The sequence below is a fragment of the Akanthomyces muscarius genome, chromosome 1 (assembly GCF_028009165.1).
Source record: "Akanthomyces muscarius strain Ve6 chromosome 1, whole genome shotgun sequence".
Lineage (NCBI taxonomy): Eukaryota > Fungi > Ascomycota > Sordariomycetes > Hypocreales > Cordycipitaceae > Akanthomyces > Akanthomyces muscarius.
Window position 1 is genome coordinate 1,377,100 of NC_079241.1, and position 26,353 is coordinate 1,403,452.

The 26,353-nt window shown below is 53.5% G+C and overlaps 9 protein-coding genes across 11 annotated transcripts; 4 read left to right on the forward strand and 5 right to left on the reverse strand.

Annotated features, from left to right (window-relative positions):
* Positions 1 to 455: 455 nt before the first annotated feature.
* Positions 456 to 3,713, forward strand: LMH87_005410 (uncharacterized protein; the record flags this gene model as incomplete). The annotated part of the gene is made up of 4 exons (XM_056203125.1): positions 456 to 905; positions 963 to 1,612; positions 1,662 to 1,678; positions 1,732 to 3,713. 4 exons carry the CDS (start codon positions 456 to 458, stop codon positions 3,711 to 3,713), a joined length of 3,099 nt encoding a protein of 1,032 aa, XP_056058614.1.
* A 600-nt stretch (positions 3,714 to 4,313) lies between these two features.
* Positions 4,314 to 4,652, reverse strand: LMH87_005411 (uncharacterized protein; the record flags this gene model as incomplete). Its single annotated transcript, XM_056203126.1, has 1 exon — positions 4,314 to 4,652. The coding sequence occupies one exon, from the start codon at positions 4,650 to 4,652 to the stop codon at positions 4,314 to 4,316; it is 339 nt and encodes a 112-aa protein (XP_056058615.1).
* Positions 4,653 to 5,820: 1,168 nt separating this feature from the next.
* Positions 5,821 to 7,361, forward strand: LMH87_005412 (uncharacterized protein; the record flags this gene model as incomplete). The annotated part of the gene is made up of 2 exons (XM_056203127.1): positions 5,821 to 6,329; positions 6,383 to 7,361. 2 exons carry the CDS (start codon positions 5,821 to 5,823, stop codon positions 7,359 to 7,361), a joined length of 1,488 nt encoding a protein of 495 aa, XP_056058616.1.
* A 467-nt stretch (positions 7,362 to 7,828) lies between these two features.
* Positions 7,829 to 8,967, reverse strand: LMH87_005413 (uncharacterized protein; the record flags this gene model as incomplete). Its single annotated transcript, XM_056203128.1, has 3 exons — positions 7,829 to 8,203; positions 8,296 to 8,604; positions 8,710 to 8,967. 3 exons carry the CDS (start codon positions 8,965 to 8,967, stop codon positions 7,829 to 7,831), a joined length of 942 nt encoding a protein of 313 aa, XP_056058617.1.
* Positions 8,968 to 10,111: 1,144 nt separating this feature from the next.
* LMH87_005414 (uncharacterized protein) lies at positions 10,112 to 11,822 on the reverse strand (the record flags this gene model as incomplete). Its single annotated transcript, XM_056203130.1, has 2 exons — positions 10,112 to 11,670; positions 11,732 to 11,822. The coding sequence occupies 2 exons, from the start codon at positions 11,820 to 11,822 to the stop codon at positions 10,112 to 10,114; spliced, it is 1,650 nt and encodes a 549-aa protein (XP_056058618.1).
* A 4,222-nt stretch (positions 11,823 to 16,044) lies between these two features.
* Positions 16,045 to 21,288, reverse strand: LMH87_005415 (uncharacterized protein; the record flags this gene model as incomplete). 3 transcript variants are annotated; one of them, XM_056203131.1, is made up of 1 exon in its annotated part: positions 16,045 to 21,288. In XM_056203131.1, one exon carries the CDS (start codon positions 21,286 to 21,288, stop codon positions 16,045 to 16,047), a length of 5,244 nt encoding a protein of 1,747 aa, XP_056058621.1. The 3 variants fall into 3 exon arrangements, with proteins under 3 accessions (XP_056058621.1, XP_056058620.1, XP_056058619.1); XM_056203132.1 differs by having other exon boundaries at positions 16,045 to 17,901; XM_056203133.1 differs by having other exon boundaries at positions 16,045 to 16,272.
* A 1,183-nt stretch (positions 21,289 to 22,471) lies between these two features.
* Positions 22,472 to 24,137, forward strand: LMH87_005416 (uncharacterized protein; the record flags this gene model as incomplete). The annotated part of the gene is made up of 5 exons (XM_056203134.1): positions 22,472 to 22,508; positions 22,569 to 22,643; positions 22,698 to 22,774; positions 22,834 to 23,960; positions 24,032 to 24,137. The coding sequence occupies 5 exons, from the start codon at positions 22,472 to 22,474 to the stop codon at positions 24,135 to 24,137; spliced, it is 1,422 nt and encodes a 473-aa protein (XP_056058622.1).
* Positions 24,138 to 24,692: 555 nt separating this feature from the next.
* On the forward strand, positions 24,693 to 25,416 carry LMH87_005417 (uncharacterized protein; the record flags this gene model as incomplete). The annotated part of the gene is made up of 2 exons (XM_056203135.1): positions 24,693 to 24,781; positions 24,840 to 25,416. 2 exons carry the CDS (start codon positions 24,693 to 24,695, stop codon positions 25,414 to 25,416), a joined length of 666 nt encoding a protein of 221 aa, XP_056058623.1.
* A 209-nt stretch (positions 25,417 to 25,625) lies between these two features.
* Positions 25,626 to 26,215, reverse strand: LMH87_005418 (uncharacterized protein; the record flags this gene model as incomplete). Its single annotated transcript, XM_056203136.1, has 2 exons — positions 25,626 to 26,041; positions 26,149 to 26,215. 2 exons carry the CDS (start codon positions 26,213 to 26,215, stop codon positions 25,626 to 25,628), a joined length of 483 nt encoding a protein of 160 aa, XP_056058624.1.
* Between the last annotated feature and the right edge of the window lie 138 nt (positions 26,216 to 26,353).

Below are 26,353 nucleotides of genomic sequence, written 5' to 3' on the forward strand. Positions count from 1 at the left end.
ACAGATATTGACAGGGGTCTCGAACTGGCCCTAGATCGGCTGCTTCGGCAGGCGATGTCGATGTGCCAACATCAAGGCTCGCAAGCACCAATGTGAGGTTGAAAACGATTAATAGCGAATGGATGACTCAAAATCGTGAACAAGGAGCAATGCACTTAATGACCGTGATGACTTTTGGGTGAGCTGTGCTGAAAAGGTGGGTCTGTTCTTGTTGCCGAGCAACGCAGCTAAACACGCCCGATCTGGCGTCAACAAAGACCGGGTCACAGCTACTGCGGCCAGCTACACGGGTCCGTGGCACGCTTCCTTGATCACGCATCGCGACCAGCATGTCCTCATAAACATCTTTTGGGTTTCTGCGTTGCTTTTTGTTTCTTCGTTTCTGCATACCAACGCTACCACCGACATTGGCACTGCACGCTTCATATCTGTGTGCACTGCTGTCCCAAACAACAATGGATTCGCCACCGAAGCGTATGACGCGGGCTCGAGCTGCGGCCAAGGCCAGCGCACCGACCGTGAAGACCACCAAGATCGTGACCGCGGCTGCCAGGGCCAAGGCGGCCTGCTCATCCACAGCTACAGCTTCCACAACAAGCACTGCGACCAAGAGAAAGACGCGAGCGGATGAAAACGACGACGACAGTGAGGGCGATGCCCGGGCCCGTCGCCTGCGAGGTCGCCCCAGCCGCGCCCCGGGCACTGTCGACAGGCCTCCGTCCTCTCTACGTGCCGAACCCGTGAGAGCGGCGCGCACTACCCGCACAACCAGGAAAACGGCCACAGAACCGCCCAAGGAAGAGCCCAAGGCCGCACGTGGCCGCCCGAGGAGGAGCACGGCCACGTCGGCAGACCAGCCCCCAGCCAGGAAAACAACCGCCGCTACACGAACACGCGCAGGCACTGTGAGCAAAACTGCACCAATTGTCAAGAAGAGTGTCAAATTTGACGAGCCGGACAAGGAAAACATTGGGCCGGCCGCCAAGAAGGAATCGGACCCCCACGGCTTGCATGCCGCCCCAGCCCGCCGACCTCGTACGCCAGCTAGCAAGGCTACCAGAAATGCCGCGGCTGCTGAAAAGAAGCCTCTGAGTCCGAAAAAGGTCACCCAGATCCCGATTCTGCGCAAGGATGACGACTTGGCCGGTGACGGGAGCCCCCGCAGGAACGGAGCAGCCGACCAGACCAATGTGACTCCTGTAAAGAAGAGTGTCGAGCTACCCTCGCTCGACAAGGACTCAGACTCAACTCTTACCATCGATGTAGCCATTCTCGGCGCTCCAGAAAGCACAACTGTCGCGTTTGGCTCGCCTCCGCGTCGGCCACCAACATCGCCCAACAGAGACACCCTCAGGTCTCCAGCCAAGAAGATGGGAGCTATGCCGTTCCCAGGCTCCCCTGTCAAATCAAACCCTTTCTCGCAGGACAATGACGCAAGGATGAAAACATCATCAAAAAACACATTATTCCAAACACCGGCAAAGCGGCCGCCGTCACCAATCAAGAGCATGGCTTTTCCCTCGACAAGCAAGCCACAAAATAGCCAGGACGCCTTCAAGGCGTCCTTATTCAAGTCTCCAGCAAAGCGAGCGCCGCTTGGTCTCAAACCTGTGTCTGAGAAGTCAGCTGCTGCCGCCATTTGCGAGACGCCTGCGATGAAGCCCATTGCTGCATCCACGTCAGTGCGCATCGACTCTCGTCGCCCTTCAGAGATGCTTACTTTTGAAGAAGAAGCAACCCAAGACTTCTCGGAGGAGCTCGCTATCGAAGTTCCAGAGAATCCCGCGCTGACGTCCCGCTTCAACGGCCGACTATCTGACGTTGTGCCGCGCGATACTACTGGTGACGAGCTCGACGAAGACGATCAAGTTGAGCTAGTGCACACATTATCCTTTTATGAGCAGGTTGATGGCGTTGCTCCCCCGAGATTCGACCTGACCCAGTCTTCTAGCTCTGCTGACAGCACGCTCGAAGTTGCTGGAGCGCCAGAATCTGTTTCTACCCCAAAACCAATGGCGACACCACAGGGCCCCAGCTTTCAGCTTCGAGACAAGGATATGGATCCTTGCCACGACATGACCACAATGTCTGATTCTGATGATGAGTTGAACGTGGACGAGGACGCGTCTACCTTTACACCGAGCTTCAATAGGAACCGTCGATCTACGATAGGTCTCACCAACCTGGCTCAGACGCTAGGCGCGTGGTCGTCGGAAAACCCTGCTCCCGCCAGTGAAGCCATGCAGCCAGCCTCTGGCCTTCCGCGTGCTTCAAACATTGTGCCACTCGCTGAGCCCTCACCTGTGAAGACGAGCTTCTTTGAGGATCAAATGCAGACCCAGGAGAACGGCGGTGAAGTAGCGGACGGCGAAATCTCCGAGCCATCATTCGATGAGGATATTAGAGTCACCGGTGAAGATCTTGCACTTGCCCAGGAGGCTGAGGACATGTCGCATTTGGAAGAGAGTCCTTGCGCTGAGCGAAGCGTTGCCAAATCATTCTCCGACTCTTTGTCTGAAGCGAGTCAGGAATATGGTGACGAGAATGAGCTGCCTGTTGATCCTGCACTCAATGGTCCGCGCATGTGGCCGCCTGCAACACCCGCCAGACCAGTCCCGAGAAACTGCTCTACGACGACCAAGGTGCCGCTCAAGCCTGCCGATGAGTCGAGCCCAACAAAATCTCGCCGCTTCAGTGCCTCACGTATCCCTAACAACGGTACCGGGAGCCTGCCAAAGAGTGCTACCGTCATTTCTTACTCTCCCGAGAAGAAACGGAATACCGACGCGTTCGATATGGACCAGGAACCTACTACTCCTGTGAGCAAGTGTGACATGTGGTCCAATATGGGAGACTCTGCTCGCACTCCTCGACGCGACGCCAACTCGTCTCTGCTCCGCGGTGCCGTTGTCTTTGTCGATGTTCATACCAGCGAAGGCGCCGATGCCAGCTTGATTTTCGTGGACCTGCTTACGCAGATGGGAGCCAAGTGTGTCAAGACTTGGACCTGGAACCCAGACAGTGCCTCGAGTTCCGAATGTTTTTCCAATAGAATTGGCATTACGCACGTTGTTTTCAAAGACGGCGGCAAGAGGACAATGGAGAAGGTCAGGAGGTCAAATGGCGTCGTGCAGTGCGTTGGCGTCAGCTGGGTTCTCGACTGCGAGAAGGAGAATGAGTGGCTTGATGAGGGCCCCTACCTCATCGACACAGCCTTTGTCCCACGCGGAGGGGCCCGTCGCAGAAAGAGCATGGAGCCCAAGGCTCTAGCCAACAACAATGGCACCTTGGTCAGCACGCCTGCGAAACAGAGCAGCAGCTCCTACAATCGCCGCCAAAGCGGAATCTGGATGCAGACGCCGCCTGAGCAAAACGGAAGCGACGAACAGGGTGACGACATCGAGTGGTCGGAGTTTATCCTCACTCCGGTTCCGAAGACGCCCAGCCCCGAGACAATATTCAAATATGCGACTGAGGAGCCTGAGACGCCTTCGCAAGGTGACGATAGCCACACTTCGCTTTCTCGGGAGGAGATGCTCATGAGAACATGTCCATCCAAGTCTGGTGGCGGCGGCGCCTACGATCAGCTGGGTGAGGGAGTTCTGAGCCCCCACAAGGATGAGAAGGTGCTCATGCGCCTGATGGCGGCTCGCCGCAAGAGCCTGCAGTTTGCTCCCAAGATTGCCAGCCCGCTGTCAAAATCTTGGTACTAGGGAGCGACAAGACACAAACAAATGATTTGAGCATACACATATGAAGACGTGGTGGAAGGAGACAAGATTGAAGCATTGTTAGCATTTCAGCCACTCGTTTTACAAAGATACCCCGAGACAAAGTAGGGTTTTGAGTCTGTTTACTCTGGCGTTATTTTGGATTATTCTGGAAATTGATTTTGTTCCGAGCGTAAGGTGGAGGGAGGCCCTGATTAATTATTGGTGTTTATGGGGTGGTGGAAGTTGGGAGAGGCGCCGGCTTGGACCAAATGTACATACACACAATACACATATATGCCTGGATCTGAGATTGGGGGGTGGCGTCGAAATATATTTGCCTTGGTTATATGCTCTATGATGTATCTTGCGACGATGCTTGGTGCAAGTCAAGCGAAGAATTGGACTCTGAGCTGAAGCTTGCACGTTGATGTACTCGGGACAAATTTGCCCAAGCTCTCTGTGCGCTCCAAGTACACGTTTTGTGTGTTTTGCTGGCCTCTTGCTCCCTCTATTTCATCTCGTCGTGAATTCGTACGGACCGGCGCTATTGGAGCCCGTTTGTGTCTTTTCCCATTTTTTCCTCGTCTGTACTGTACCACTCTACGCGGCAGCGACGTATGCGCGCATCGCCTTGACGGCATCGCCCTCGTGACGCTTCAGCAGCTCCGTGGCCTTTGGCTTGGGCAGCTCGAGCTCCTCGACGAGGAGCGCAACGTCGGCGGCGTCGACCTTGACGTTCTTGTAGGCAGCGGCAGACGCGGCAGAAGCAGAGACGTTGCTGCTGCCCTTGGTGGCCTTGTTGAGGGCGGCCAGGTCGACGGGGGCGGCCGAGGAGGAAGAGGAGCCCGCGTCGTCGTGGGAGTCGTCGAGGTTGGCGAGGGCGGAGGCGGCCTTGCGGTCCTCGGCGTTGGCGGGCACGGGGGGTTGCTCGTCGGCCATGGTTCGGGGTATGATCCTTGGGGACAGGGAGGTTCGGGGTGGTTGAGATGAGGCTGAGAAGCAATTGGGCACGATGGGTAGAAGGTGGTCGGCGGAGGTTTTGTTTTTGGGGGTGCACGATGGCGGGGCTCTGTAGCGATCACCGCCCACCCGCTGTACCGAGAGGCGTCATGTATAACTCCACTGCATCTTATACCGGAGATTGTCAAGTTATTTAGAATACATGTTATGACATTATTGTCTTTTAAATACGCTTTTTAAGAAAGAAGGAAAAATGTAAGAGATTAATATAGGGTCGATGCTGTTGGCGCGGGAAGGAGACCGGATACTGCTTGTCAGTCACGCATGGCAGAAATGAGTGCAGGGCTTGCTATTTTACACTTACTTTTCGCTGATCAATCGAGACAGTCGAGTCGTTTAGTGGCAAACTAAAACTTTCAAACTCGGATGACGAGTCAATTTCTGTCAAACAACTGCCGCACATTTCACATTACTGGTCTTGGTTACAGCTGCCGCCGTCGCGTGACCCTCGAGCCAATCTTTTTCGTCCCACACTCACTTGTGTAGTTTGCTCATTAAACTGGAGTTTGCAGCTCGATTACAGAACAAAGGTCGAAATTTTCCTCTTACGTGGAGCCAGAATCAACGCAAGCATCGAGTCGACGAGTTGAGACAGTGTGTGTTCTACAGTGCAATCATCAACGTGCACAGTATCGTCATGTAAGGCTGTCCAATCTGATTGGCCCAGCGTGGGGACTGTCGCGAAAGAGAAAAAAAAGGTAGGGCAAACAAAGTGCCGACTCGGGAAAGAGCCAAGTCAGTGAAAGAGTCATTCAGGTGGGATTCGTTCCTTCGCATCTGGCATCATCATTGCGATATATCTTGCAATCCTGCTGCGTGGTACACTGGCCTCGGTTGCAGTCCAACTCGCGCCTAGTAGTCTTTAACATTTCTCAACGCCGCAGCATTGCACAAGATTATCTTTTAGCTTCATCTGTTCCTGGCTAGACCATCTAGATCAGGCCACACCTCATCCCGTCGTCTGAGTCACTCAACAGCATTACAGCTTGCGACGACTTAGATCGAGAAACGGCGCTTGGAATCTATTCTCTAGTTCTTGTGCCTTGCACAGCAGCATTTACTTTCGCACTATTGATTGTTTCCTGCGATGACAATGGCGTCTTTACCACAAATCCCCGCACCCATCGATGAGGTACCTGCGTCGAGCTGGACGCCCAACACCTGGCGCTCCAAGCCCATCAAGCAGTCTCCCGCCTACCCGGACGAGGCCAAGCTGAAAAAGTCGGTCGTTGAGCTCGGCCGCATGCCGCCGCTGGTGCACCCGTCCGAGATCCTCTCGCTCAAAGCGCACCTCCGCGACGTCGCCGAGGGCAACGCCTTCCTCCTGCAGGGCGGCGACTGCGCCGAGCTGTTTGACTACTGCCAGCAGGAGGCCATCGAGTCCAAGATCAAGCTGCTCCTCCAGATGAGCGTCGTCCTCATCTGGGGCACCAACAAGCGCGTGGTGCGCATCGGCCGCATGGCTGGCCAGTATGCCAAGCCTCGCTCCAGCCCGACGGAGATTGTCAATGGCAAGGAGATGCCTAGCTTCCGTGGTGATATCCTCAACGGATACCACGAGGATGAGCGCGAGATTGACCCCACCCGTCTTCTCAAGTGAGTCTACACAGCGCAACCCATATCGTCGCACAAACTAACCCGCGATGCAGGGCTTACCACCACTCGGCGGCTACCCTCAACTTCATTCGCTCAGCAATTGCCTCTGGCATTGCTGACCTTCGCCATCCTTTTGATTGGGGTCTGGGACATGTCCGTGATCCCGTTCTCAAGGAAAAGTACTCTGAGATTGCCAGAAGCATCCAGCAGACACTGCGCTTCCTGCACGTCATCAACGCTCGCCCAGACGAGCTTGAGACAGTCGACATCTTCACCTCTCACGAGGGTCTACTCCTAGAGTATGAGGAGGCTCTGACTCGTCATCTGACGAAGCCAGCATCACACTCGCCAGGCAACAGCAGAATTGCGACACCCGTGACTCGCTCGCCACGCCTCGGCGGCGTAGAGCCCGCCCCTACCAAGACACAGGACTACTACGACACATCGGCCCATTTCTTGTGGATTGGGGACCGCACAAGACAACTCGATCACGCCCACGTCGAATTCTTCAGAGGTATTGCCAACCCCATTGGCATCAAGGTTGGGCCTACGACACCCACCGACGATCTCCTGGCCCTGCTGCGCGCTCTCAATCCCCAGCGCGAGGCTGGAAAGATTACCCTCATCACCCGCTACGGCGCCGGCAAGGTTGCCGAGCTCCTGCCCAAGCACATCCGCGCTGTCGAGGACTCGGAGTATCGCCGCTGCGTTGTCTGGCAGTGCGATCCCATGCACGGCAACACCCTGTCGACCGGAACCGGCATCAAGACCCGCCGCTTCAACGACATTTATAAGGAGCTCCAGGAGTCGCTTCGCATCCACAAGGAGCAAGGCAGCTACTTGGGCGGCATGCACCTTGAGCTGACGGGCGACGCCGTCACAGAGTGCCTGGGAGGCAGCGAAGGTCTTGACGAGGACGACTTGTCCACAAACTACACCTCGTTCTGCGATCCCCGTCTGAACGAGAAGCAGGCTCTGGAGCTGGCCTTCTTGGTCGCCGATCACTTCTCCAAAGAGACGAAGAAGAACTAAAAAGACAAAAGAAGAATGAAATATACTCATCCACCGACACACAGCAAATGAATCAAGTTCTTTTGTTCCTACAGGTCGTTTGTAAATAGAGCCGAGACTGGGCTGAGCAAGAGATGGAAAAATCAAGAAAGCATCGAAGTTAACCCGCAAAAGTTGCACGATGGAGTCTTATGACTCGTTTGATATCCGAAGAAATGCATGAGATGGAAGCGTCGATATATGAGGGAATTTGCATCATGAAAGGATTAAAAAAGGATGGATATGACCAATACAAAAGCTATTGAACGGATAAAATTTCACTAGGCACTATGCTCAAAGGTGTAATCGGTCCTCGCGGCCACTTCGCAACTCAGGGTTTTCCAATATGTTGTGTCGTGCTCATTTATAATTTCAGCATGCCGGGCCATTCGCTATATATATATATATATATATATTTCTTACTCGCGCCCCTCCGGTCTTTTGTCTTTTTACAGGTAGATTGTCTGGGCGCCCTCAAAGGCGTCGCCCTTGTCGAGCTTCTGCCAGCCGCGCACGCTGCCCGCTTCGATGCAAACCATCTTCTTCCAGCCGTCCTTGGGCTCAAAGTCGCTCATGCCGGCCGACTTGTCCACGTGCGGGTTCCACACGACGACGTTGTCGAGATTGTCGCGGACGATGCGAAGGCGCGGCTTGCCATCCTCGCTGAGCACAATGGGTTCCTTGGGCCCTCCGGCGGGCGTATATATGCTGTCCAGCTCACCGTCAAACGTGATGCTGCCGGCCTGCGTTTTGGTGGCCATTTTGGCGAGCTGGTCGACGTACGCGGCCTTGTCGAAGCCGTCGATGGAAACCTTGGAAATGTCCTGTTGTGCGTTACATTTTGTGTCAGCGGGAGAAACCTAAGAAGAAAAAAAGGCCAAGAGTGATATGTGAGGGAGAGGCAAAGACTGCTTACCTTGACGCGGAAATATGAGTGCAGGAGCGTCTGAAACTCAAAGGGCTCGTCGCCGTCGTTGGTAATGACAATGGTCGTCGTCAAGCTCTCGCGAGTGAGCGTCACGCTGTACAGCAGGCCGAAGCGGTACGGCCACGCCTTTTGGTGCTCGTCGGACAGGTCCCCGGACGAGAGGCCAAAGTCGAGCTTGACGTTGGAGCTGTCGCCCTCGCTGGTCGACTTGCCGAGAAACTCCCAGCGCGAGTTGCGCGCGAAGCCGTGCTGGGGGAGGTTCTTTGTCGCCTCGCCGTTGCTGCCCGCGCCAAAGACCTGGTGTGCGAAAAACATGTCAGCAACTAACCCTGTTTATTTCTTGTCGGGGGTTTGGTTTTTTTTTTTAAGAGGAGGGAGAAAAGAGAAGAAGAAGAAACGTACAGGAAACACCAATGGAATACCGCCTCGCACTGCCTTGGTGCCGTCGAGCTTGGCCGCCTCGCTCAGCCAGAGCTTCTCGTCGCCGGCCGCGTCCTTCCAGCTCAGCACCGTGGCACCGTGGAGCAGCACGACGACGCTCTCGCCGGTCGGCAGCTCGGCGGTGACGCGCGCGTTGCCGTGCGAAATGGTGACTTGGGCCTGCGGCGGGAGGCCGGGGGTGGTGGCGAGGGCCGAAGGCTTGTTTGGTCTGTCAACCATGGTTGAAGAGATGGGGATTTTATGTATATATATATGTATCGTGAGGATATTTGGCGGAGGGCTTTATGATTTGATTTGATGCTTCCTGAAAGAAAGGAAAGAAAAGGATCGCGGGGAGAGAGAGGAGAGAGGGGTTTGTGCTAGTCGGGCTGCGGCAGCTCGCAGTTCTCTATCGTTTCGGGCGGCGGGGTCGTTCGGGAGATGTTGTTGGGGTATATATAGGTGCTGCTTTGCGATGGCAGTAGGTAAAGGTTGGTTGCTCCGATGCAGATACAGATTCGATATGAGTAGTCTTCACTCAAATGTATGGAATGTTTCGATAGGATAGTTGATGAGTTCAAATGGCGACGTTGGCATGGAGGAGCAAGAAATGGAGCAGATAGCGAGAGAGCTATGTTGGCTGAGAGCTTTGGTGGGGTGAGGGGTAATCTGGGAGGTGTCTGTGCTGTGATCTACGTGCGAAAACGTGCAGCTTGATCATGACTCCACAAGCAAGAAAATCAATAGCACTTTTTAAATGATTGGAAAATATATCAAGTAGATTTATTCCAATACTTGATAGCTGGCAGCTCGATCGTCAGGAAAATGAAAGGCTACGCCCTGTTTGGTCTAACCCTCTCCCTGGCTAGCTCGTTGACTGGCTGATACTGAAATACCATGTACGATGGTTTACCAGTCACCAATATTCGCATAATTCCCCGCCCGCTTCAATTTCCAGACATGCAGCTTACATCAGCTGTCAGCCTCGTCGCATGCACAAGGCAGGGCTGTCTCGCGGACCGCACAGTACATACTTACAACGAGCAAATCCCAATGGCATTCCTGCACCAGCTGCGCCTTTTAGAGCATATTGTGTTCGATCTCGACATGGCTTCAAATGCAAGTCCTCAAATAGCAAACAAAGCTTTGAAAATAAAAGTGTTGATTCAGTTGATTCGTTTTATGTATCTACTCCAAGCTGAACATATATATAGCAGCTGCTCGCCCATGGCCCGGTCCCATGTGGCAGCTATGGGCTGCAAAACTGTATGAGAAGAAACAGGGTATATCTATCATGTCTTGAATAATGAAGGGTTGTGAAGATGGAAAAGTATTTCGAACAAGACTGTTGCAAGTGGATTCCACAGAGTCATCTGCGCAGAATTTATTTTTCCTGCGGACGCGATGTCTCCTCGTCCGTCTTGGTGAACATGGGATTGTTGTTGCTTGCGCTGTTGTCGCTGACACTGCCGCTTGCATGCTCGGCCTCGGCCTTTTCCGCGGCCTCGTCGTATGCAATGAGAAGCTCTCCATTCTTGCCGTAGCGGTGGGGCATTTCGCGCGCGACCTTGACGACATCGAATGCACCTTTGAAGCCGGTGACCTGGCGGAAAATGCTGTCCATTTCTTCGAGCGAGCGGTAGGCAGTCTCGGGGAAGAAGAAATAGACCGAGGGCACCATGATGGCATTGATGACGGCGAAGATGGTGTAAGTGTGATAATCAATGTTGGTAAAGGAGACAGGGGTGATCATGACGACCATGAAGTTGAAGATCCAGTTGGCAGAAGTCGATAAAGCATTGGCAGGCGCACGGGTACGGAGGGGAGTAATCTCGGCAGGGTACAGCCACGTCATGCCGAGCCAGCCAATAGCAAAGAAGGTGTTGAAAACGAAGAGGAAGACGACTCCGGCAATTCGGCTAGCGTCAGACTTGTGCGAGTTAACACCAGCGAGGATAGCCATGGTGACTGCCTGGCCAACAGCACCGAAAAGCATCAGCTTGCGGCGTCCGACTCGTTCAACGAGGAAGACAGCAGGCCATGAAGCAATGAAGTATTCGGTACCGTTCAGAGCAGCAAGCAAACGAGCGAGGAATGGGCTCATGCCCAGTTGGGCGTAAATCTTGGCGGCATAGTACGTGATGAGGTTGATACCAGAGATCTGTTGGAACATTTGGTTGACGTAACCCAGAATAGTACGGTGCAGAGTACGGTTCTCGTCCATGTGGAAAACTTCGCCGTATCCACCGGCGCTCTTTACAGCGGTATCCTTGATGGCGCGGAACTCGTTCTCAACAAAAACGTCCTCAACCTCCTTGTTCGCGATGGCAGCGATGACGTTGCGAGCTTCCTGCTCGTGACCCTTCAGAATCAGCCAACGAGGGGATTCGGGCAGACCCAGCACGAACATGAGAATGAAGATGCAGAAAACGAGCTGGAAAGCCAAGGGGAAACGCCAAGAAACGGAGGTGTCGGTAAAAGACAGGCCAAGATCAATCCAGTAGGAAAGCATGATACCAAAGGTAATCAGGGCACCCTCAATCATGACCAGCTTGCCACGCTTGTGCGATGAGCAGGTTTCCGATTGCCACATGGGAACAGTCGACGTGTTGCCGCCATTACCAATACCAGTGATGATACGGCCGATGATGAAATGTTCAATGGTGAATGCAGAGGCCTGGAGAGCTGCGCCAACAGTCATGATGGCGGTACCGAGGAAGATCATCCTGCGACGACCGAGCGGGTTTCCGATGAAGATGGTGATGACTGCGCCAAGAAAGCATCCTAGGTTGTAAGATGCGACAGCGATACCTTGGTTGAGACTGCGCTGCGATCTAGTACCGGGGAGCTGGTCAATGTTACGGGCGTCGGCAAGATCGTTGATTTGGGGGAATTGCTCAAGGAAAATGGGCAGCGTCAGAATACCGCCCATGACACCCTGGTCTGCAGCCCATGTTAGAATGAGTGGCGCGCGAGCGAGAGTCGCCGGTGCAGAAGGACTTACCATAACCAAAGAGCAGGAAATCGCATCCGGCAATCGTGCTAATTGCCCAATTAAGGGAATTGCCGCTCATGCCCATGTACTTCTTAGGCATGTTTGCGATGTGCACCTTGACAAAGGTGGCTTGGTTCAAACACAGAAGTTTATCGAGGTTTGCGAATTGACGCAATATGTAGCCTTGTCGCGTGTAGTCAGCTCAGGCGAGAGAGAGTAGTGCCAGAGACGGTGAAGAAGAGGGTCCTGACATGACATGTGCAGAAAGGTCGAGCTGGGGGGATGGCCATTTATAAAGTTACATTGCAGCAAAATAGGCAGTCGCAGCGCGCTCTCTGTTTCCGACTCCCAAGGCCGTACGTGCATCAAACTAACTAACCGTCGTCCCACTGAACCCCCCACAACCACAAGTAGTCGCCCCCCGACGCCGGGGATGGAGATGGTGGGCGAGGTGGAGAGAGACATTCACTAGTTTTCGGCCTGCGTGCGTACGAAGGCGGGCGTCTGTCGGGTTTGCCAGCCTTGCATCTTGTGCCGCGCACCCAGTAGGACAATGCGGTGCCCCCTGGAAGTGGGTTTGTGACGCCTGCGACGGCGATGGGCTGAAAGTACCGTGCTGAGCGGTCGGTCGGGTATTGAATGGTGTCTTTGTATCGTCGTCGCAAATTGCTGCCGTGTTGCGGCTTCGGCGCTATTCTGTCCGCGACTGTTCACTGCCGAGCACTAAAAGTAAGCCACGCCGGGATGCTCAAAGCGGAAGTAAACAGAATAACAGTTCGGGCTGGCTGTGTCTCGGGCAGTCATGCCAGAACAATTCGCTTACATGCCTGTCGGCCACAAAGCCTTCCGCTTCCGCTCACACCACCGTCGTGTGAAGAATTTGATTTCTTTTCTCCGGTGCGTTTGCCTCGTTGGCGAGTCGGTACCGCCTTTCATGCCGGATCGCGCATTGGGTGAATGATCTGGCGGTAACGAGCTAAAAACAGCCTGCTGGGGTTGTGGAGTGTCCACGCGACGTCATTGTTCTGACACTTTCAACCGAAATTTTCGTCTTTTCGCGCATTTCAACAACAGCTGGTGACCATGAAAAGAATGGAGAAGAAGCGGGCATCTGCGTGATGAAAACTGGGACAATGCCACAGCCTTCTTGTCGAGGCTGCTCGTTTGTTGGCCCTCTGAATTTGGGCTGGCGAAGAGAGTCGCTGTCCAACTGCAGCGAGGGAGTAGATTTGTCTCCGAAAAAGTGTGGCCATATTACAGCCTGGAGGGTGATGGGCAGGGGTGTTTTCCGTTGCTGCTGTCCTTGATAAACTGTTGGCTGACGTCCAGCAGAGCTTCAGGCAAGGTGCGACGACAGTCACCTCGGTGCAGCGAGGAAGTGGCACTAGCACAGCAGCACCGAACCAATGGGGGCGCTACCAGGACAATGCAACCCATCCCATCTATCCATCAACCATCCAAGATTACCACGGGCTCGCGGTGGGTAGGCTCGATTGTGTTGGCTGCTTCAAATCACGGTGTTTTCGCGCAACATTTCGCTGGTTTTAAGATCGTTTTTCGCATGACGTTGAAATTGCCAAGAGTGTACTCCAATGTATCGAAATGCCCAGAGATCTATGCAAGATGTTCTCCACGGGTGACAGGCTGGCCAAGTCGTGGCTGCAAGATAGTCAGGCTGGGCAAAGTCTCGGCGATGAAGAGGCGTTCTAGTTGCAACAGGGATTTTCGATGACTGCATGGCGGCTGAACAAGACAGCGACGATCGCCTGGCAAAGATGGATGGATTTTCACGTGGAAATGAAGAAAAATTGGCATTTGTCAATGCGAAGTTATGGGGGAAAGGGGGAGGCAAGAAAGAAAAGCAGCATCTTGACATGTCCGTTTGCACATGGCGATTGGCAGCTGGCAGTGGCATCTTGCCAGCTGCCAGCGCGGTCGCCCACCACTGAACATGCTCGTCTCAGTGCAACGTCGGGTTGCACGTCAACTCAACTTCTGCACCACACAATGCGACGACTACAACGACAATTTGGCGGGGGTTCTGGGGTTGCCCAATTTTGTCCAATTTTCTCCCCGGATTCCCTTTGTCTCGCCTCATCTCCTCTTAATCTTATTCAAGTTCGCCTCGACATCACCTTTTCGCTGCTCCCGTGGCTCCATTCCCAATCGAGTGATCCGAGTCCTCCGCCCCCAAGCAAAGAAAGCCTCGCCTTCAAGCTACGGGTCTTTTTGGCAGCCCCCCGATAATCGACGAACTACTGGTAGACGGCAATACGCAAAGTAAAGCCAGAGGCGCGCGGCGTCACGCCACATCGAGCCGGGGTCCGACGTCACAATTCGAGGCAGACACGGCTCAAAGAATACGGACGTTTCCATCACAAAGAATTACCCGTCATGGCTCCATTCTGACCCAACGGTGCACCATCCTGAATCGTAATTGTGCAGCTGCAGCAACACGTTCGCCGTGTTCCCACCCTTGTCCTGGTCCGCGTGGTGAGGTTTCATTTGATGACTGTGACGTCAATCAGCGGATCCTGCGCACCCAAACTCCAATTGAGCCCATACGCTGGTGGGTAATCAAATGCGAGCAGCGTCTTGGCGACGGCCCGTTGTCAACCAACCAACTTCAGTGACATTCCGGTTGCGACTTTTGTGCTATTTTCTTTTTTACCATGTTTCCATGAATACTTCGTAGTGTTCATGGGGCTGTCAGCTGAGGATCAGCACCGGGTCTGCGAGACACCAGCATGACGAAAAAAGAAACAAGAAGGGTCTCAAATCACAGACTCGAATGCAAGCGGGCTCTTTTCTACAAAGTACAACTGCTTATTGGTACGTATATAACGAGGGATCGTCTACTCACCACCCCAGGCGTAATCGTAGCTCAGAATCGCAACAGATGAAGACGACCCAGAGAGAGAAAGGACGGCCCAGCGACAAGGCATAACAAGCTCCATCCCATGATCCCATAACTCAGCATGGGCCAAGACAGGGTATGCAAACATGAGGCACGGGCGGACAGACTTTCACCGGACCGAAGGTACCAGACGTCATGCCACGAACTCTGGGTCTTTCTCCGCGATTTGCCTGACGCCAGAAATTCTACTAGCAAACTTTGTTGCTGCCTGCTGTGGAATATTCTTGCCTCGCTCTCTATTGCCCGAATTCCCAGTCCCTGCAGGCCAGAACGAACCGGCTTGCGGCAGCACATTGTTTCAAGAGCTCCTGGGCCAACCGGGCGCGAATGTCTCGGTTCAGCCGAAAGCGGCAACCCGAAAACGCCAGCGCAAAAATTGAATCAAGCCACCTTTTTTCCAGAAGGACTCCGCTCTCCACCGTATCCACACACCATTACGGCGTCTCCATTTTACTTTGCACTTGGGGATATTAAACGGAGCATACTTTTGACCGTCCCTGAATCAGCAGGCGCAGAGGGAAAAGTAAGGGGAGAGGATTGAACGGCGTAGCCGCACCGTACAGGATGGTGAAATCCAAGTGCAGCAACGGGGTTGTATTCGCAGCCTGTAAGAGCATATCCGTAAATCTGGCACGTATCATCAGCTGGTGCTCTGATACAGCGTTGGTTCTTGGCGCATTCGCCTGTTAATAATGGCCTCGTCAACTCACCTTCTTCGATCTTTACTGCAGTCATCTCGTTTGATGAGACCAGCCGCAGACCGGAGAATAAGACCGAGCTGATGCCGAGAGCGCACACCTACCACGTCTTGGCCTCCGCGATGCGTGCCACACGCGCCACCTTGCGCAGGTATCTGGGGACACACAGCCAGGAAGCAATGCTACAGGAAGAGGTCAACTTCACCAAACATGGGTTGGGCAGCGTCGCGAGAAACGCATCCCGTCTGTTGTATTCATGTGTAAATATATGCATACATTTCCCTTGCCTTTCTGGTACATTCCGTCGAGCTCCCTCCGTGTTCTTTCGCGGAGAGAGACTAGAGGCAAAACACCCCCGAGCATAAAAACCAACATTGCTAAAATGACGTTGAACCACGTTTCTACCCAATATCGTATAAAAAAAATGCAGTACTCCAAAACGGGCATAGAGGAGCAATGAAAGGAGAAAAGAAAAGAATATAAAACACTATCCGACAAAAAAGAACGGGTACCCTTTACTTTCCAGTCTCTCTTGTGTCTGTGGGTGCCTCGTCCAGACCATGAAACCTGCTACCACGTTTGACGCCAATGATGCATGAAAATGTACAGTTCAATGTGAGTTTTTTTGTTTCGAGTTTTTTCCTTGCTTTGTTGTTGTTTGGTTTGATCTTTTTTTGTTTTTATTTCATTCTTCGAACAAGTGTGATTTACTCGCTCTTCCTTCCACGGAATTCCGCCTCGTAGATTTCGCGCTTCATGTCCATGAGCATCTCTTCCATCTTGTATACCTCGTCGCGAGACAACGTGGTGTTGCGGAGCTGGTCAAGACCTTGTCGAAGAGTGGCCATGACGGAAGCCTTCGTCTGCTCTGGAATAGGCTCGTTTGCCACTTCAGAAGTTTCCACCGCAGAAGTCTCCGCCACTGTGACTGTCATCTCGACATCCTCTACTTTTGGCTGGCAGGCAGTAGCAGCCGTGGCCTCCGTAAAAAGTTGCGACATGATTTCTTCATCTGTGTCCCCGCCTTCCCGGGGGCATTCAGGCACAGTGCTGCTGCGCTTGTTCTTGGCTCTGCCTCGGCTGCGAGTGCGTCGCTTCAGAGGTGACAATTCAGCAGGCTGATGTTGCTGTCTCGCGCTCTGCCTGGTTTCCTTCGCCGCTGTCTGGATTTCTTCACCATGCATGAGCTCTGGCAGAGATTGTGACGCTTCCGACTCTTCTTCAGCAGCCGGTAGATCATTGGCTTGAGCGGCCGGCTCGGTCTCAAGCTCGGCCTCAGGCTCAAGTTCTCGCGTTGGAAATCGTCGCTTTCTGGGAGTGCTGCCCGCGCTAGGCAGTCCAAGTCTCTTCCGCTTCCGCTTCTTCTTCGATTCGCCGGCCGCATCAATTTCTGACTTGTCAACGGGCGTAGACGGTACAACAGGCGAAGAAGGAACGATGTGCATCTCTTCAGGTACGTCCTCGGGAGCGACTTCAGGCACGTCTTCATGAGCGTCTTCAGGTGCTGAGCTAGGAATAGCAATCTCCAGTGCGCTTTTCTCCGACTGCTCCGTCGCGGCGGCCTTACCGCGCAACGACTTGCGTCTACGAGATCGCTTGCTGCCCTCATTCAGGTCAGCTTCTTCCACGGCTTCTGCTTCCGCTTCTTTGTGACCCTGCTTAGGCTTCGACGTCTCAATGCTGGCCTCCTCGAGCTGCTCCTGCGCAGGCGTAGGTACCGAAGTGCGGGGCCTCCCTCTCCGAGAGCGGGCCGTAGGCTTCTTGTACTGCTTGGGTTGCTTGGGTTCAGGTTTCGCATCGTCTTCAGCCTTGTCCTCCAGGTCGACGCTCGATGGGATGACCTTGATTGGTTGATCTTGGCTGGCGCTTCCGCGGCGGCGACTTCTAGTCACCATGCCAGCAGTTGGTTGCTGAAGTTCGGCCAAAGCAGTGTGTTGAGCTTGTTCAGCCTCGGCGCTGGCAGATTTATTGACAGCTGGGGATCCAGGTGGCGATGAGAACTCCCAATTCTCCATGGAGTTATCCGCCCTTGATCGAGACTTGAGCTCCGAGAGCAAAGGGTACGGCCGGGGCAGTGGCGGGGATGACGGCGGATCGTTGAGGTCATCAAGCTGTAGAAACTGGCCACGTCTTGGCGTCGGTGTAGACGTGATATGTCTGCTGTACTGCTCTTCCCTTTGTGGTGTTCCATTCTGCTGAGGTCTTGACCTGCTTTTGGCTTTCGGGGTCTCCTTCTCATCGCCCGGCGTGCCAGCAGATGGGTTATGCAGGTCAGAATAAATGTTATTTTCCTCGCGCTGGCGTTCGCGAACTTCTCTCTGTCGCTCAGTAAGATGCTGCGATTCTTCCACCACAGGGGACGAAGATGCGATCGGGGCAAACTTGATTTGAGAGTTATCATGTCGCAGACGTTTTGGCGTCGCCGAGGGTCTTGACCGCTTGGCACTGTTCGTTTCGGCTGTAGCTTCGCTTCGACGCTTTCTTGAGGAAGTTCTTCGCAGACTGGGAGTGGAAGAGCTGGCTGTGCTCCCTGGTTCTTGTTGTCCGTCCTGGTGGGATGACATCGAGGAAAGAGCAACAAAACTAATGTCTTCTCTACCGCGGCCAGATTGAGCGCCAAAATCGCCGGCCTCAGAGCCTGGGAGCGCAATGTCTAGTTTAAGGCGCAGCGAGGACACAACAGACTTAAGACTCTCGGAGCAGTCCACGCTCTCCTCGTCTTTGACGAGAGTATTCCACGCATCAGCGGCCTTCTGGACAATGTATGCTTGTTTGCTCTTAAAAGCTGTCGTGAAGAGTGCTTCGGCATCATCGAATTGGGCCTTACTCAGGGAACCGTTGCCCGTAAAGATAGCACAAGCTTGACTCCAGAGGTTTTGTACGGCTTTCAAGACGGCTTTTTCGTCGTCTTTTCCAAGGCGTGAATCTTCGTCCAGAATCCAGGCGCAAATGCCTTGCTGTAGCTTGTTTAGAAGTCTGAGCCCATGGGTAGCACCTGAGCGATCTAAAAATCCAGTGACAGATTGAAGGAATAAAAGGGTATCCTCGTTTCGCAGATTCTCTGAAGTTGCCGAATAAAGGAAGCGAAGACAGTTGTTCCCCAGCTTGTAGAGATGGTCATATGGATCGGCCGAGTTGCTCTTGGCTGTCGTCAAAGCGGTCCCCCATAATCGGCGTCGAGCGGCTTCCACAGCATGGGCATCTCGTGGCATATGAGCGACTTCGAAGAGAGCTGACGACGGCTGAATAGCCATTGTCAATTGCTGCGGCTGAAGCGTGTTGACGTTGGGGAGAACAGAGTCCGCGAGAGCCTTTGCCAGTGGTTCGACAACAGCTAGAGCAAGGCCAGCGTCCCCAGCCTGAGACCTCGCGTGCTCGCAAACTTGGTTGAATAGCGATGTCCATTGTAATGGCGGTAGGTTCGGGTGCGACATTAGCCCTCTGTCCAAGAGAGAAACAAATTCGCGGTACACTGGACCAAGGAGTTGCTCACTGCTGGAAATGCTGGAGGTAGGCGCATCCGAGGAGCCACTGAAAAGCACTCTTAGGTTCTGCGAAGCAAGTATCCATGGTGCAAATGGGGTAGTTGAGTTTCGGGGAAGCTGGTGCAGTAATTCTCGAGCGAGATCGAGACGAGCCTTGCGGGGTCGGTCTTTGAAAAACGGCTCAAATACCGCAGAAAAAAAGGTGTTGAACGGTTCATCATCCTTGACCCCAGGAGGCAGCGAGGAGAACATGTGGAAAAGGTGCAAAACGGGTATCCGTGACACCCCTTGCGTGCTTTCTGGCTGGTCGTTGCGATGAGATGGTGTCAATATGGGTTCAAATGAATTCGAGGTCATTGACAACTTCTTTTCCATGAAAGGCAAAACTCTCAGACCTTCCACAAGGACAGCGAGCAGGTTTTCCATGCCCGCGAAGAATTTCGCGACGACCGTCTCATCTCCTCCCGGTACGCCAGCTGACCAAACCTTCGCAATGAAGCTGAATGTACATGCAATGAACTTGGCAGTGTCCTCTGACACCTTGATATCCTTGGCAGAAGCTGAGGCAATGGAGCCAACCAGTACCTGCCAAAGTCGATATGCCAAGCTCTCTTTGTTTGCCAAGTCGAGAAACTTCTTTTCCAGGATTGCACTCACATGCTGCAGCACCTTCTCGCAGTTCTTTCGGACCCATTTTGAGTCGATAGGTGGCAGCTCATCAGCTTTTGGGGGAGGGAGGTCCATAATTCGATCATGCCTCCAAACTCGGGGCGTCGCAACATCCAGTAGGCCAACAAGTAGGTGTGATGCTTGCATGACGCAATCTCCAGGAATATCGGGCTTGCCGTCTAGGCTCGTGAGCAAGCTCATAATCGGGTGCACAGCAACATCCCATACCGCATCGGCAGGATATTTCTCGTTTCCCGGGGCAAAGGCGTAGTAGTACAGATTGCAAATGCCACCGATAACAATGCGTTTTAGCTTCATGGCTTCTTCGAATTGCTTTGGCGACGATTTTCGTCGAAGCTGGCTCGAAAGTGGCTGGCAAAGAGTTCCTAGCACTTTGGGGGAAACTTTATTGTCAGTAAGAGACAGGTAGATGTATCTGTTCCACGCATAGTTTGCCTCCTGCTTCGTCGAGCTGTCCGTCATGTTGAAAGCCGACTGAACAAGGGTCAACCATGGTCCGTAGTACTGCCATCTCTCGAGAGGACATCTTAAAAATAGGATGACAACACTCCAGATTTGCGGGACAGCAGATGATGTCTGTCTGTCTTTGATCATGTCTTGAAGTCTTGAGATGTAAAAGGCTATGTATGCCTCGCCTTCGCTAGTCGCTTGTAGGATTTCGGTCGCCCTTCGCATCAATTGTTTCTCGGATCGCAAAGCGAAGCCAGCTTCGGTGCCAAGGCTGATAGCCTGTGATCTGATTTCTTTGATACTGCTCAGCATGTCTGTGAACATGTCCTGCAGCCAGTCCGAGAACACAACCATGTGCTTTGGCGCTTGTTTGATGAGACGCTTATAAATGTGGATTCTGCTCATTATGATGCTCTTGCCCGTGAGATGGTTTTCGATCTTGTGCAAAGAGGCGACCAGGCGTCCAACACGATCAGAGGTCATGACCTTTGGTGGGAAATTTTGAAAGGCCACCACTTGCATCAGATGGCGGACAACATCTTTCTTGGCGGTAGAGGCATCTTCGAGTGAACGGATAGCGTGATCGATGATGAAGATGCCGAAATCGGAAGTTAATGTCGAGGCTATGGCTGGGAAGTGGAGGAAAGTAGCGACGAGGCCGAGGGCGTGGTTGATGAGTGAAGTGTCGGGGGTCGCGTTAGCGTTTTTGGCGGTGATGTCGCGCTGAATGAACTGCATAAACAGGCTCATTTTATCCTGGAGAGCAACACGGTCGGGCAGGTTGTTGGATGCCTTCAGGGCACGTGCCAGCATCATGTAGGCATCGAGCTTCGAGTCGCGGTCAGAGCCAGCGAGCTGCTTGATTGTAGAGTCCAGCATGTCGATTATGTTCCCTTGCAACGCGTCTCCATTGGCATCTCGGTCAAGAGAAGTAGTAAGAGGGCCGGGGGAAGCAGATGGCTTGAGAATTCCCTTGATGGGCCTCGACGCCGACGAAGGGGTTGCGGAGGCGGCTGGTGACGGCTTTGGTAGCGCGGAACCGTCTTTGAATTCGGCAGGCTCTTTGTATTGTGTGTGAGCAGACCACTCGACCTTCTTCCTAGTCCGCCCCGAGCCAGAATTGGGTTCTGTTGCAGCCGACGCCGCGGAGCTGGCATTCGGTGGCGTCTGGAGGTTCAGACGAGGATCGAAGGGGGCAGCTCTGGTCGGAGGCGCTGGCCCGGTGGCTGTGTCGCGAGTGTGGTTCGTCTCTCGAGGGGGCGTTGGAGGTCGAGCTGATAGCGACTTGAAGATAGTTGCCGCGGCCGAGGCTACTGAAGATGCCATGGCTGCCAGGCAGCACCGGCGATCTAGACAGCGAAAGTGCCAGAGGTGTCACGGGGGGCGACGGGCATCTGGTGGCGTGCAAAGAGGGCCACTCAAAAACGATAAACCAAGGGCAATGAGGAAAATATCGACGATGCAAGCTTCGAGCGAGGAAGAGGATGTCGATTTCGAGGTCGAGGTCAAACTCAGAGCAGCATATCAGCGCTGGGCCGTGTCTTGGGGCTGAATCCGTCCGTAGTATGGCGAAATGGAATTTCTCCCTCGGCGGGAAAGTACAAATCCATTAAACGAAACGCGGTCACGGTTCACGTCGGACGCGTGTGGCGGACAGGCTTGGTTAGCTCCGGCGCGGCGCGGTGGCCAGCAGGCAGGCCGGTGGCAGGCTGGGGAGCGCTGGGGAAAGATGTTTGGGGGATAGTTTAGTGGACACGAAGGCCCGTACAGGGGCCAGGGGAAATGCAGCTGCGCCACACCACATCGCAAACACTTCGCAAGTCAGCTTCCCATTCTGTGGCTAGACACTTTGTCTACTCCAGCGGTCTAAACTTAACCTCTTAGCGGTCTCGCCCGCTGCAACGGTGCAACTATCCACTGTCAGCAGAAGAGGTACGCCATCCGCTCCCACACCATGCTGAACATATTCATGCTCCCCAAATAAGCACTGAGAAAACATACTGGTAATTACCCTAATCTAGTGGAAACAGTGGAACAGTCCAAGATAGCATTTCCGCCTGTCGACCTGTGTAGCCATCATTCTTCTCCATCTAAAACATGTCCACCAAGCACTGAATCAGAGCATCCAACACGCACAACCAAGAGTGCCCCTCCATCACAATCGCCAGGTGGGGTTACGACCAAGCAACATCTAGCCTGCCGCCGAACCCTTTGTTGCCCGAGCAAACATGGCTTAAGCCATCATCTCACATGCCGCCTTTTTCTCTATTCAAACACCTGTATTGTCTCCGTATAGGCAAACGCAAGCCTTCCCAGCGCCCCCATACACGCACATCAAGCCCCTGCCCGACGCCTGCATAAGCTGCAACTCTCGCGGCAGTCACACCGTCAGCCCCGTACGCTCTGCGCCGACCGGCGCTCCTCGTTGGCTATATACACAGCGCTGTCGCATCATCTCCATCATCGCGCCGCCGACCTTGTCACTGTCTTCCCTTGATAGCGCCGCAGCATGCCGGCGCAAGCTCTCGGTGCCGCCACTGGCGCGGGCAAGTTCTCCATGCCATCAGCACGACGGCTACCAGACAAACTAACAATCTATGGCACAGCAAAACGCGATGCGGTGACCAAGCTGGTTGACAAGCTGACCAAAGATATGGATAGCCTTTCTATGGCCCCAGAAGGTGGGCGCAGTACCAGCCACACTCCCATCCAGGATTACATCTGACAACCTATAGAACGAAACAATGCGCTCGAAGAACTGAAAATTTACGGTCGCGATCCTCGTGATGCAGATCCGATATTTACCAAAGAGGTAAGGTTGTTTCCACGCACAAATCAAAGACACGGCTCACATGGCAATTCGTTGGGCAGGGCATATCCATGTTGCTCACATTTGCCTTTGATGGCAAGGCACCCAGCGAAACCTCGCGCGGTGCGCTCAGAGTCCTTGCCAATTCGATGGTGCTCAGACCTGAAACGAGGCCAATGTTTGTAAACGGCAGATACGCAACCAAGGCATGCCAGCGACTCGATACTGAGAGTTGGGACGATGAATTTCTCCTCGCGCGTATACTCTTCCTCTCAACATATAGCGAACAAAAAGTCAAGCTATCTCCCTTGATCAAAGAGCATGGCCTCGCCAGAAGCATCATTGCTAATCTTGACCGACATGCAAAGTTGACTTCGGCAAGCAGCCGGGCAGCCGCTGGGCCTATGGAGGAGATGGCTCTGCCTGAGACCCTCAAGCTGCTCTACAACGTTACTCACTTTTGCCCAGAAGAAGCATCAGAGTTTACTTCTGCAGTACCTCATATTATTTCGCTTCTGTGCAACCGCACACTCCCGAGCACACGAGCTCTAGATCCGCCTTTCGGTCCGCTCGTCAATTCACTCCTCTACTTGGATCTGGCGGCTAAAACAAGCAAGTCGGCGTTGTTTCCTGGCGGCGAGGAAATCAAATTGGTTCTTAAGTTGATCGAAATTCTGGGCAGGGCTATGAAAGAGTATCCTAGTAGCGAGCTGGATACTACTGCCACGCCAGTAGTCAAACTCCTACTTGAGATATATGATATGGGACCCGAGCTGGTGCAGAGCAGGCTTCGTGATGATCTTTTGCCGACCTCCGAGGATCGCCAAAGCGTGCTTGGTAAAGGCGCATCGCTATCAGCGCGCCTTCTGAAAGCTTCTACAGATCCTATGGCCCCCAACATCGGCCCAGTTATTTCGCATCTCTTCTTCCTCATGTCAGACAGCGATGGCTCCAAGTTTGTGGAAAATGTGGGCTACGGATATGCTTCTGGATACTTGTTCCAAAACAACGTGCCCGTGCCGGCATCTGCAAGGGCAACGTTCGACGCCACAGACGAAAACGGAAGCCAGCGGCCGGTAAACCCCATCACAGGCCAGTTTATTGATAGAGAGCAGCCCGACGATCTCCCTCCAATGACAGACGAAGAAAAGGAGCGAGAAGCTGAGCGCCTCTTTGTCCTTTTTGAGAGGTATGTGTAGCGCTATAGCTAGCTGTCTTTGCAGTCCAGTACTTCGAGACTAACCTTTTTGTTTTCTGTAGACTTAAGATGAACGGTGTCCTCAGCGTACAGAATCCTGTAGAGCAGGCTGTACGGGAGGGTAAATTCCGAGAGCTCAAAGACGACCAAGTAGAGGAGGTTGAATAAACGCTTCACTAAGAAGTGAATGATGCACAGCACGAAATTGGAATGTTTTTTACATAATTCGGGGGCATTTGGTACATTTAAAGTAACTCATAACATGAAGTTCGTTTCAAATTCACGCCCAATTTCTTCACATTGGCGGAGCTCATCAGTAGCTACTCCAGAGAATTGATAACTCATCGGCCTGTTCTCTTTAATTCTTCTCTTTTCTTAATTTCATTTTCTGCCTGCTCTTTCTCCCTCTTGTCCTTATTGTCTGTTGGTACTCGTATTTATTTAAGGGAAGTCCTTGTGATTCCAACACTATCGGCTCTGATTCACTCAGCCATCCGTTTGTTCGTGAACGCTGTGCTACATACACGTGGTTCTGTTTGCGGGTACAGCACAGGCAGCCTACAGCCAGCAACACCAGCCGCCCACCAGCCTAGCTACCTATATATCGTGCACCGCATGCCAGCTCCGTTCTTCCATCTTCGGGTGCTCGAGGCAAAATATCTTTCTAGCCAATATACAAGCATCTTTCCTATACACGAGTGCGGTTTTCTTAAATTAAGAAAAATGCCTCCCACAGTGGTATGCCTCCCATTTCCGACTGCAAACGGCACGCAGGAACAGCACACCGAAGATGCTCCTTCCAATCACCAGAGGTTTGTTTCTAATCTTTTCTGGCTCACTCTCGGAGGTACTAAGCTGATTAAATTATAGCGAAAACCACATCCGCTCTGACATTCTCCATGCCCGTATAAAGAAGAAGGTCATGACACCCGAGAGAGCAGCTGCGCCCGCCAGGCCGCGTCGCAGCCAGGTTCAAGCTGCCCAGTCCACGCCGGAAAGGATGCCATCGCTGTCAGAATCAGCCACGGAGAGTGAAGGGGGGAATGCTGCTACCGCGCACACGCCGGCAACTACGCCTTCAATTAATGGGTCTGCTTTGAAGCGTAAGCGAACTGAAGTTCCCAATTCGAATTCCGAGGAAGAGCCTCGCCCGGCCCCCAAGCGCAAAGGCGGCAGGAAGAGGCAATCTCAAGGCCATATTCAAAGCCCAAAAAAGGCCGTGAAGGCGGTGGAGGAGAAGGAAGATGAAATTACATGGGAGGTAGAACGCATCGTCGGCGATCGTATCGAGGCCGATACCTATATCCACTGGTACCAGGTGAAGTGGAAAGGCTATTCAACCAAGCACAACACGTGGGAGCCCAAGAAGAACCTGACCACCTGCCAGGGCCTGATCGAAGACTTCGAAAGGCTCGAAAAGAAGGAATCAATAGGCAAGAAGAAGTAAAACAAGATGAAATGATTGCTGAGTTGAGGAATGCTCAACGGCAAGTGCACAACTTTGCTTTTCTGAAACAAATGACATGCACTGGGAACAATCGCATTGCGATGGTGGGTTGAGATCGAGAAGAGAATTGCTATTAACGCCTTTAATCAGTTCTGCCAAGATTTGTTCATGCTGCTTTCCAGAGCAATATACAATGAGTGAGCTTGTTTCTAGCTGATATTCTGCACCATCGTGACCATGCCGAGCACGCTGGAGATGAGGCACAGGCAGCTGCGGGTAAGGTTGAGCATGTTCCAGCGCTGCAGCAGCGCGCGCAGGTTCCACGTCTTGGTCTCGTCGCGGCCCTCGGCCATCTTGTGCAGGCAGGTGTTTGTGTAGCGCATGACGAGGACGGTAAAGGGTACGATGGAGATGACGAAGCCTGCCGCGGCGGCGTACCCGCCCCAGACGCCGCCCGCGCGGTGCGCGTCGTAGGCCGCGTAGCCGTAGGCCAGCGTCACGGCGGCCGCGACCTTGGGCATCAGGTTGGCGCCGCGGCGGAACAGCTCCCGCCAGGTGCGCGCCGTCGTCTCGGGCACGTCGATGGCGGCCGAGGTGCCGATGAAGGTTATCGAGGCAATGGCGCCTGTTCTCGCAATGGGGTCAGAAAAATCTTGGAGGCAGAGCACCCGCCGCGACCCCGTCGGCGGGCATGCGGCGAGGCGGGGGAGAAAAGGGCTCATAGTAGCTTACCAGAGGCCCAGGCAGAGCCTACGATGCCGGTGGCGACGGCAACGAGCGACGGTCCGGTGAGCTGCATCGTTTCGGTCGGTTACGGGATAGTGGCGGCTGGAGGTTATCTATGAGCTATAGGGTATATAGGGTAACGTGGAGAGCTTGTGCGGTTTCTGCTCTGCTCTGATAAGGTGTGTGCGGATTTTCTTCAGTAGTAGTGGTC